The sequence below is a fragment of the Bemisia tabaci genome, chromosome 4, assembly GCF_918797505.1.
Source record: "Bemisia tabaci chromosome 4, PGI_BMITA_v3".
Lineage (NCBI taxonomy): Eukaryota > Metazoa > Arthropoda > Insecta > Hemiptera > Aleyrodidae > Bemisia > Bemisia tabaci.
This window is the reverse complement of record NC_092796.1, coordinates 15,718,498-15,729,746: the sequence shown is the minus strand read 5'-3', so window position 1 is coordinate 15,729,746 and position 11,249 is coordinate 15,718,498. Positions and strand designations below refer to the sequence as shown.

General features: G+C 42.2%; 1 protein-coding gene across 1 annotated transcript in view; it reads right to left on the bottom strand.

Moving 5' to 3' along the window:
• The window catches only part of LOC109034332 (uncharacterized protein CG3556), a 42,201-nt gene extending 31,365 nt beyond the window's left edge, over window positions 1–10,836 (bottom strand). Inside the window, exon 1 of the mRNA XM_019047413.2 lies at window positions 10,509–10,836. Coding sequence (XP_018902958.1) covers window positions 10,509–10,611 — 103 coding nt within the window. The 5' untranslated portion in view covers window positions 10,612–10,836. The remainder of the gene's footprint in view (window positions 1–10,508) is intronic.
• Window positions 10,837–11,249: the final 413 nt, after the last annotated feature.

The window sequence follows — 11,249 nt, the reverse complement described above, 5'->3', positions numbered from 1 at the left end:
CGAAAGTTTTTTAGTTGCAAGCAAGAGCAGCGGATTCAATATTTGGCCAAACTAGGACAGTGGCGGCAAGTAGGCTGAAATTTTGGGGAGGGCGAATTTTGGAAGAAAAGGGGGGGGGGGAGATCTCGAGGGGGTGGGTCCTCCACGGAGAAAAAAACCTCGTGCATGGGACCTGAAGTTTAGGTCATATGGATCTCTGAAGTTTTCGGATTGAGCATCTGAACACTTTAGGTCTAGCTGTCGAGGTTCGGATCACACATCTGAAACTTCAGTTTCGGATGTGAGAACCGAAGTTTTTCGGATGTGAAAACCGAAGTACTTCAGATGTAAGAACTGAAGTTTCAGATGTGTGATCCAAACCTCAGCAGCTGAACCTAAAGTGTTCAGATGTTCGATCCGAAAACTTCAGAAATCCATATGACCTAAACTTCAGGTCCCACGCACGAAGTTTTTTCTCCGTGTCCAAAAGAAAATTTTTGAAAATTAGTTACTGCTGAGACGCAATTTCTGGTTGTTTTCATGCTGAAAAATCACTTAAAATGGAAAAAAGAATTCTAAAAATGGGGGGAAGGGGGGGGGGAGGGTCGCCTATCACGTGCACGCGCCGTTACAGTACTGAGAAATATAGAGTATAGAGTCCATCGTCACGAGAAAACTGCTTTCCTTGGCAGTTTCTGGTTTGTCGTTGCACGGGTAGCGCCGATGGTTTCGACTAAAATCAACTCCCTCGTTCATTAAAAAAAACAGGGTCTTTGAGGGGACTATGGGCAGAAATACGAGGGATCCGAGGGATTCCACCGACCATGTTGAATTTTAGCTGTTCACGAGTAAATGAAATTAGGTAACATTATTTGAAAGAGAAAAAATCGTACCTAATGGTTCGAATGATTAAATACCACCACTAAGCTTCATATTGGCCTCTTTGATCGACCCAATGCGATGAAATAATCTTTCCTTAATTACACGACCGAGGACAAAGGAACACGCTCGGAAAACAACGAAGCTCATCAAGGGAGGAATTATTTAGCAAAAAGACTGACTACGGCACGACTTTTGTCAACTCTCCCGATAATGTCGCAATTTCTTCGTAAGAATCTTTCGGTCGGGGCGAAATGAACAAAACTTCATTAGAACTAAGCCTTCGTGAAAACGTTCCGAAAGATACGTGCAAAAACCATGTAAATCGATTTATTCTCACTGGCATCATTAGAGGATGTATATTCTAGTTCCTGAATAAGGAGCTGAATGGTTAAAAAAAAATCATTAGAGGAAATGTCGTTCTTATTCTTTTAATCCAATGCTATGTATACATGCCACAGAAACGGCTGAATGAGTTCGCCAACGGCGAGCTGAGGATTTTTAATGGGCGAAGGGTATAAAGGGGAGTACAGTGAGGGATAACAATAATTAAGAAGTTCTTTTGAATGACCACGTTAAGCACGTACACACGTAAAACGCAAAACCCATACTCTAGTTTGACTATTTATTTGTAGAAAAAATCCATAATGGACCACTAGACAAGGTACGAATTTCAGCACCCTGATATATGTTCCGTAACCAAAATTTCACGTAGAGCACGATGCGCACAATGAAAATTATCGAAATCAACTCCTCACAACGATATTTAATGATTCTTGATGCGTGAATTCAAACCACCCGCTCATGAAAACTCAATGCTCTACGTGATTCACATCGCGCGCTAAGCGTTATCATGATAGTCTCTGCGCGATGTAAAAATCTGGCAACCTCAATCTTGTCGCTTTGGCTCAGCTATAGCAAATTGCCTATAGTTCGAGCAACACATGGTGGGAAATGAATATTGCTCGATTAAGAAACTTGCTGAGACCGTTGAAGTGCGCGATTTGACTCGCGTAGAGTTTTGAGTTTCTTGTGAGCGGGCAGTTCAAATTCCTCGTAACCAATGTGAAATGAAAAGGTTAATATCTTCGTTAGGAGTTGGTTTCAGTAATTTTCGTTGCGCGAATCGTGTTCTACGTGAAATTTTGGTTAAGAAACATGTATCGGAATGCTTAAATTCGTACCTTGTCTAGTGATCCATTAGTTCATAAGTATATCGACGGTGTAAGTCGGCAATCACATAACTCAGTTTGCGACGTCGCAGACTTCCTGTCATACCATCTTCATTTTTCAGACGGAAAACTACTAAAACGGCAATTCTTTAAATCTGCCGTGATTTTTCCTCTCTGTGCGAAGAAAATTCTGCGAAAATTTCAAGGAATGATGTCAATTTGTTCTCCTTTAAAGAAATCACGCAGAAGCGGAGATTTTCAGACACCGTAAACGAGATACACGATTACGGACTTACGCCGCACAGTGTATCGAGTCAATAGGAGAGGTCGCGGACATGAAATTTTTCACAAAAATTGTAAAATTTTACGTCTATCACGGCCAAAGACATAAAGACGGAGCGCTCGTATCTAAAAGCACGGGGAAAAAGTGAAGCTAGGTTCGGCGCTGCGCGCTTGTGTGAGTGTGTAAATGAGCGCGGGAATCCATGGCGGCAAACGGAAATTTGATTTGAACTTGTCCTCTTGATTTTTGCACATTTCTTCTTTGAAACGTATTTTAAATTCCTAAAACGAATATACTAAGAAAGTTCGGTCTGCGTCCTAATATAATACACCTACTTTTGCTCGGTAACAGGCAGTAATCTCAGATAAAGTTACTTTTTCTTCTGCTCATGGTGGTTCTGCAGGTTCAAACAGGCCGTTACAGTTCTAGATCAACGTTACTCCCAAATGAAATTAATCGGTCGACGACGGACTGAAACTAACCTAAAGTTAAAAAAATATGAGTGTGTACCTGAATTTGGGCAAAAATCAACCTAAAATACTTTGTTTCCGCAATTTTATTTATTAGTTCCCGCCCTACATTTGAATTCAAACTTGTCCCGATTTCGCCGCCAATCCTCTAGCCAATAGTAGAGGTGATTGAAAAGAAGCTCTAGAGGCTTCATTTTTTGCTTTTAGTGCTCCGTCTTTATGTCTTTGATCACGGCACAATTTTAAATTTTAAGGGTTGTTTTTGAAGAAAACTTTACGAGGAAACCAATGAAACTACTTTCACAACACCAACATTTCATATTAATGAAGATATACGCTTTTAAACTTTTTACATCATGTCCGACCTCTCCGACTGACTCGATCCACTGTGCGCAGTTGATATGTTCTATTCTCCTTGAGAGAAGCAGAAAATGACATTTTTGGGGCGATCTAAAATCAGTTCACAGTACACCTACAGCAGGTTTTACTTTCGATGTCCTCAATTTAGGCAGTAAAAAAAAAATTAGGCTTGTTTTGTCCACTGCTGGAGGGGGCAGAAAGGCAAAAAATGTTTATGAAAATTAGCTAATGAAAGCGAAATTTGAAGCGATCAGAGCCATAGAATCTTGATCGCATAGAAAAAAAAACTTCAAGTTTCAGTAACCAACTATTTTCCTGCAAAGGTAATGACGATTGCATGTTTTGCATTGGAAATTCTGCAAAATCTTCTCAATTAGAAGAAGAGTCCGCCCGACATTTTCAGCGAAAAATATGCTGCTATTCTTGCACATGAAAAGAAAAGTGTCCGGTGAAGCTAAGTGGTCGGGTTTCGCAACGTAATACGCCCCTGAGGATCTATCTGTTTTCGCTAAGATTTTCAATAGGGCATTTTGCAATTGTGCATAGTCAACAAACAGAGCTGCAGTATAAATCAGTTCTCTTGCAAAATATAACCAATGCAGAAAGATTTACCTATTAGACAAATATATTTTCAAGATTATTATTAAATACTCAATAAAGAGATTAAAGATTCGATTCCATTCATCAGTACTTCCTTTTCACGGGTGAGCAAGTTTTCTATGAGAAAATGGAATAGGTACTTGAAATAATTTATTAGACGTTTTTACATGGCCTCACGACGGTGTTTAAATTGCAAAACGACTGATCTTGATTTGCGACGTTATGTATTTTCTGACATATTTTATTTTTTGAGGGATAATTTAACATCGTCACTGCAAAAAAATTCGAACGATTGTTCTTTGCCTTTTCGAAAATATAATTAGAAATTTTCGTAGAAAACTTCCAATGATACAATTTTAAGGACATTTGATTTATGTACGCGAGCCGAAATGAAACACCCTAATCAACATTTCACGAACGGAAAAACCCATTGAAAGCAAAATAAACCTCTCCTCAGTGACAGCTTCTCAGGAATAAAGTGGCAACTTTCGATCGACACATTGCTGTTAATTTTTCGCCATTTTTAGCGATCTTATCATAACGCCGGCGGCCCCTTCAAATCGATAGGTAGGCAATCTCAATAACAGACGGTTGCAACTTGCCGTGCGGTTTGAAGTGTACAGAAATATATCGCACTCGTTTTAGTCTCACGAATTGGGCGATTATGTATGACATTTGCCTGAAATACGCAACCAAAAAAACTGAAATATTGAAATTCATTGTGACTAAGCTGTTTGGAAATCAGCTCACTTCAGTTCGGAGCGAGGATTTCCCTTAGAAGAAAAAAAAATTGATGTTACGACGAGGCGAAAAAACAATTTCTGGGATAGTCTAGATATCTAGACATGATTCTTGATCTTGGATTCTACAATCGAGTGTTCTCTACATTTGCAAAGGTCATGTTCAATACGATTACTTTTAAATTGTAAATGACAATTGATAAGTTTAAAAGGCAGACCAGCTAAAGAGAGTTTATTTCTCATCCACGTCTGTAAATGTGGAAACGCAGATTTGAGAGGCATGCCCTTTTGGCGACAAAATGAGGTACTCCACGATTCTATGAAGCGTTTGAATTATTTTTAGAACTAGGTGCGTCAAATTGGGACTTCTTAAAACTTTAAATCTTTTTGTAATACAAAAGTGCTAAGATAGAAAAATCGGAAAATCGAAATTAAATAGCTTTCTTTTAAAATTTTAAGGAGGAAATGAGTTGAAAGCCAATAAATAGATGAGAATATCGTTGGCTGCAAAAAAAGCTGACGTAAAAATACGAAAATCAGTTGTGCCCTGCGCGGTCTAAGCCTAAGCAACGATGTACTTTCCGTTTCAAAAATGAAATGTTGGTGAGGAAATGCATGATGTAGACAGAACTTGTAGTCTGGCCCAATTTCACCTCATTATACAGACCTCCTGACCTGCGAGGACCAAGTTCAAACGTTGCCAAAAATATTATCTTTTCGCAATTTACGCGTGTTCTTTAAAAAAGCCAGTCTCCAGGTACATCATGAAACAACATCACTAGAAATTTGAATGAGCTGTGTCAGGAGAGTCTAAGTAATGCGGAATGGAGACAGGAAAAGCATAATGCTATGGCAGTCCATGCTCAGGAAAAACGCCGTATGAACCTCCAGGCGTTGCCAAATTTCCTTTGATAAGATACGAATTTATTGAGGAAATCGTAAATATTTTTCTTCCAATTTTTGAGACTATTTTTTATTCAATTTAATCAAAACATCTGAAAATTTTGAGGAAAAATATACATAGGTTTCGTCAAAAATACATGTTTTATCTGGAGAAATGTGGCAACTCTCAAATGTTCATACGGCGTTCTTCCTTAACACGGCAGTATAAAGCCTCACAACACCAGATACGATGATACGTACGGTAAACAATTTTTTGTGGAGCAAAGGCGGATTTTAAAATGGGGGAGGGGGATTTGTGTCCAGGACATTACAAAAGGACATATTTCTTCTGACTTTCAGTAGTTGAGCTCCCAAATACCAAGTATCTCCTGACTTTCTAAACTTGCCACCTTTTTATAAGGGGGGAGGGGGTGTCTACTGGATTTTATCCTCAAAGGATGACGAAAATGCAGAAGTTTTGAGGAACAGCAACCGAGATAGGGGCAATTCTAGTTTCACGGTCAAAATACGTACATGAGCTGTGCGGTGCGAGCACTGCCATATAAATCTTGTTCGTTAAAAAATTTAAACTTACGATTCACGACTACCGTACATCGGGTCATTTCGCACAAAGGGAAAAGAGCAGTAGGTATTGTGATGCGACTAATGTGTCAGACGCAAAAACTAAACTGGTCGATTGGAGTTTTAATGACGAACACCTCGATGCAACAATTCGTGTTTAGAGGTGGTTAATGTTGCCTATAGATAAACTTGTAGGCGCTCGCAGAGATGAGCTGAGCCATTCGCGGAGGGCTTTTCGCGCACCATCGTCAAAGGGCTCGTGCGTTGTGCCTACCCATCTGAATGATCCGAAGCATGGGCTCAAAAAAGGCTTAGATTTGGTTCTTTTAGGTATACATACTCCATTCACATGACGAATCAAACCGACACGTGACTCACCCCAAGGAGGAAACCGTTATCGAAAATCCTCATTAAAATACTCCAGAGTATTTTTTTGGGTTCAGCGTTAAACGTTCAGCGGGTCGATTATTAAAATTGATAGACAAAGCTATAGACAAAGAAGACAAAAGGGATATGGAAGAATCCTATTAGCGGGTGGTTGCCATTGACAAAGGAGGTAGGTCATAGACTAACTAACGGCAACCCACGAGAGACCCTCAAGTAAGTCCATCCAGGGCCGGATTAAGGGGGTGGCCACATGGGCCGCGGCCCATGGCGGCAAAATTAGGGGGCGGCAAATTTTGCAATTTTTTTAAATGCAGGTAGAAAAAAATCGGATTCAGAAAAAAATTACTAACAAGAAAAGGTGACAAAATCTCTCATTTCCTGAGAGTTCATTAATTTCTAATTTTGTCGTATTTCGGTGATACCAAAGAATGGGCACCTTTAATTAGTTGAGTTAAGAGAGAAACCAAACACGTAATTTGACCTGGAGCGGCGCGGCGCAAAGAGAAATGATGACGAGGACTTGAGATGAAAAGGAGAAGCCCTCGACGCGGCCGGCGGTCGGCAGGTAACACATATTAGCGCCTACGAGACTGCATGAATACTTCACGCATTGCGTCAAACACAGTGCGGTCAACAGCGGTCGGCGCGGCGTGAAACGCACAGTGCCTACAAGACTACATGAATACTTCACGCATTGCGCCAAATACAGTCTGGTCAGCGCGGCACGGCGGCGGAAGTTAAGATTATTAAACCACATTTATGTTTGTTCTTTCTTATTTTTTTTAGTTCATTTCTTACAAATGAAAGGCATTGTCCCCACAGAGATAGGTTTACGGAACTGAACTTTCGCGCGAAGTTCCGTGAACTTTTGCTAGTAGTGTTGACAGGGCTTACGCAAAAAATGTGTCCAACACGAGTGAACTAGTCTTATGCACCCTTCTCCCTCCGGCACGTTCACTTGATGGTTTTTATTGATGTTTCAAAATGAATGAGAAGAGGGCGGCAAAATACAGGCGGCCCATGGGCGGCAAGTAGGTAAATCCGGCCATGTAATCCTCATTAAAATACTCGAGAGTATTTTTTTGAATTCGGCGTTAAACGTTCAGCGGGTCGACTATTGAAATTGATAGACAAAGCTATAGACAACGAAGACAAAAGGGATACGGAGGAATCCTATTGGTGGAAGCGGGTGGTTGCCATAGACAAAGGAGGTAGGTCATAGATTAACTCACGGCAACCCACGAGAGACCCTAAAGTAAGTCCATCATTTTCTTCTTTAGTCTATAGGAGCACCCACTTCAACCAGTAGGATAGCTCGTACTTCCGACGTCTTCCTTGCCTATCGCTTCGTTTATCAATTTCAATAATCGCCCGCTGGCTGCTTTTCTCTCTTTGATATTCCAAAACAGATCAAAACTTTGAAGGATCTTAGGATCGGAGCCACAAGCGTTTGAAACAGGGGACTCGGCCTTTTAAGACTGCTGATGACAGATCGAGATTGCGGTTGATGGGACAGGCTTTTTTATTCAGTGACGTGGCGTGCTTTACGATATATCGATTGTTATGCCATTTAAACCTATGGTAAAGAATCGATTATTAAGATTGTCGCTGCGAAAACCCTGTTTATCGATCCTTTTCCTTAGGTTTAAATGGCATAACAATCGATATATCGCAAAGCACGCCACGCCACTGTTTTTATTTTCATTCGGAATCGGAGAGGGACCTGAGTCGTGGGTAAGAAATCGATCGACGAGGATGACTTAGAAGCAAGTCCGACGAGGAAGTTTGCTGAGAGAGAGAGCCTCCTCAAAAAAGGGCCATTTAAGCTTTGCCCTTTAAGAAAAGCTTTCATTGATATGTCAACACGATTAGAGCCTTCGAAGAGACGATCGCGCTGTCATAGTTAAACAAGGGCTCAAAGCTAATTTTGGCGGTGCAGCGTTGCAAAGTTTACAAATTCGAGTATTAAAAGTACTGGTCATTTGATCGAGAATCTACGGGTGCTTAAAAATTTCAAGAAATACATCATGTTTTATACAAAAACAATATGCGAGACAAGAAATCTGCAGGGTTGTACATAGGAGCGTGGATTTTCGACTTTCACTATTGCTGGAACTGATCCTACGGAATCCAAATTTTATCAACCACAAGGTCCCCTCCCGGCTCCCCGGGAGAGCTACCGGGGAGGGGGGAGGGGGGGGGGGTTCTACCTTTAATTTGGAAATTACTTTAAAAAAAACCAGAAAGTACTGAAACTGTATCACCTAATTCGATACCTACCACTAAGTCTAAAATCGGGCTATCCCCTACAAATGAACCTCTGAATTTGAGGATCAAAGCCCCCTTCGATGAAATATGTAGGGATTACTTAATTTACGAGCACGCCCGGAAAAAATCAGTCTTGAAAGGCAATCAACCCCAAGAGATCCGAATCTGACAGTTACGAGCCCTCTCAAGGTCTCCTCGATAGAAAGAAGGGAGGCTGAACTTGAAAATGACACATGTCGAAGGATTGTCCACTGTCCAAAGCCCCATCAGGTTCCTAATGTCAGGCTTGGGAATGGGGGAGAGGGGGCGCGTGCTTCAGCACCGTCAGATTCGGATTCCTTCAGGTCAATTATCCAGAAAAACACATTTTTCTCCGGGCCTTTACTTCAATCGAGCGACCGAGGATTTTACAGAGGGATGCTCTGTCCCCCGCATTTACAGGTTATACTTAGGTACTTCGGACACGAATGGGTCGATTTTGGTTAAAATTGTTCTGCACTGGAAAAAAAAAAAACACATTGGATCTAGAGTCCAGCGACTCTTAGAAACATTGACAAGAAAAAGTAATCTTGATTCAATCAGAATCTAGCTTAAATCAAGAACCAAGCCTCTTAATTTAAGCGAATTCCGTTTTGATTCAAGCAAAAATCCGATTGAATCAAGAGTATTTTTTCTTGTCCATGTTTTCAAGAGTCTGTCCTCTAGATACAATATGTTTGTTTGTTTTTTTTCCAGTGTGCTTTCTGATATTGATACAATGATATCAAAATTATGACAGAAACCCCGCTTTTCAAAATTAGGACCTCCCTTCTAGCTCTCACGGGGAACGGGGGGGGGGGGGGGGGGGGGGGTTGAGAATGATGAAATTCAGATTCCTTGGGGTCGTTTCCCCGTCGACTTCCTTCAACCTAAAACAACCGAGAAAAAAGTCTGGCACGGTAAGTCTGGGCCACTTCTCCGTAACAGATAGGATTCGAAGTTCAATTGGACGTATTTCTATCAAACGGAACTATGTGCATTATGACGTGAGCCCTGTTATGCGTGTATTCTAGTGGGTCTCAGGGCTCATGTCATAATGCACATAGTTCCGTTTAATAGAAATACGTCCAATTCAGTTTCTAAATCCTACACGAAGAGCGAGTCTCTCAAAAAGGACTGAGGAGGGGCTGAAAAGGTGACAGGTCACCATGATGTAACCTTCTTACGAAGAGCTTTCGATTAAAGTTTTAGCTAAAGTTCGAAGCTATTTTTACGATACAGCGTCTCAAAGTTCGCAGGTTTGTCGATTGGAGAATGTTGATTTCCATTTATAGTTAAAAAAAAAAAGGAACAGACAAAGGGTTAGTGCATGCAGCAGAAATTTTCTCAGCACTATGCGGAAAATAACGATGGAGCAACTAGTTATTTCGTAAAATCAACCCCAAAGCTCAAAAAAGCTCTGAAAAGTCGAGGCCGTGATGGACGTGATTGCTTCTGCCTGCAAGTTTAAGATCACCTCTGAATTCGATCAAAATCCTCAGGAAGGGATAAGGCAGGATGCATTAACAGGGTTACCATGACTTCAAGCTAAAATGACTTCCGTTTGAAACTTGTGAGTCTCTAAAAAGAGAGTAGCAACTTGCCCGATGTTATCATCCCTATCTCTCGAAACACAGTCCATGTACCAGTAGTCTGAAGCAGACGTATACTCTCTTCTATTATTGCCTCAACTTCCAGAGCTTTTCAAAGCTTGGAAGTCGATTTCAGGAAAACCAGTGCCACCGTCAGATTTTTCGCGAAAAACGTTGGCTCGGGCATCCCGAACGAATTTTTTTAGCAAGAGGGTGTTGCGTTACCAGACGACTTCTTCGGGGGTGGTTAAGGCTTCGGCCATGAAGCTGGGGGGTGAAAAGACGGGGCGGATTACCTTTCTGGCCGAGTCTCTCTTGGGTGGAGGTGGTGGCGGTGTCGGTGGCTGCGGCGAGCGGAAGGAGAAGAAGAGTGACGAGGAGCTGGCGGAGGGTCGACATGTCTCGGCTGTGGCGGAAATGACGGTGCTCGACGACGAACACCGGGAGGCGAACGGAGGAGGACGCGAAGAAGTGCACTGGGGCGCGAGCCGAGCCGACGAGACAGGGTGGACGGAAGGCCAGCCTGCGACTGCAACGCTCGCGCTCGCCGCCGACGTCGGTCGGTGTCGCCGCCTGGGAGACGCGGGCCGACGTTCAATACTCCACTGAATAGAACCCGCTCGCGAGCTAATCAAAGTCCGCCCTCCCCCGCCCCCGCCCGGAGCTTCCGTGACCCCACCGAACAGCTGATCGGCGCGTCATGACTTTTAACCCCTCTGCTTGATCCGCCCTCCCCGCCGTCGCCCCCCGCGGCGAGGCGCGCGGTGAGCTTTCACGAAAACTCCCTCGGGGCCCGCTTCGTCACTTGCACCCTCGTCAATGGGACTTTGAAATGAAGTTCCTGCGAGAGCAGGGATGCTAAATGAGATTCGTCGTTTGGAGAAAGTTTTGCACCATGTCATAAATCTTGCATGAGTAGAGATTCAAGATGAAAGTTTTTTTTTTTTTTTTTTTTTGGAGAAAGTTTCGAGCAATGTTGTTGAATTTTGGGGGGCTGAGTACATGAACAACCAGAAAAAATACAACCAAGGGTTCAA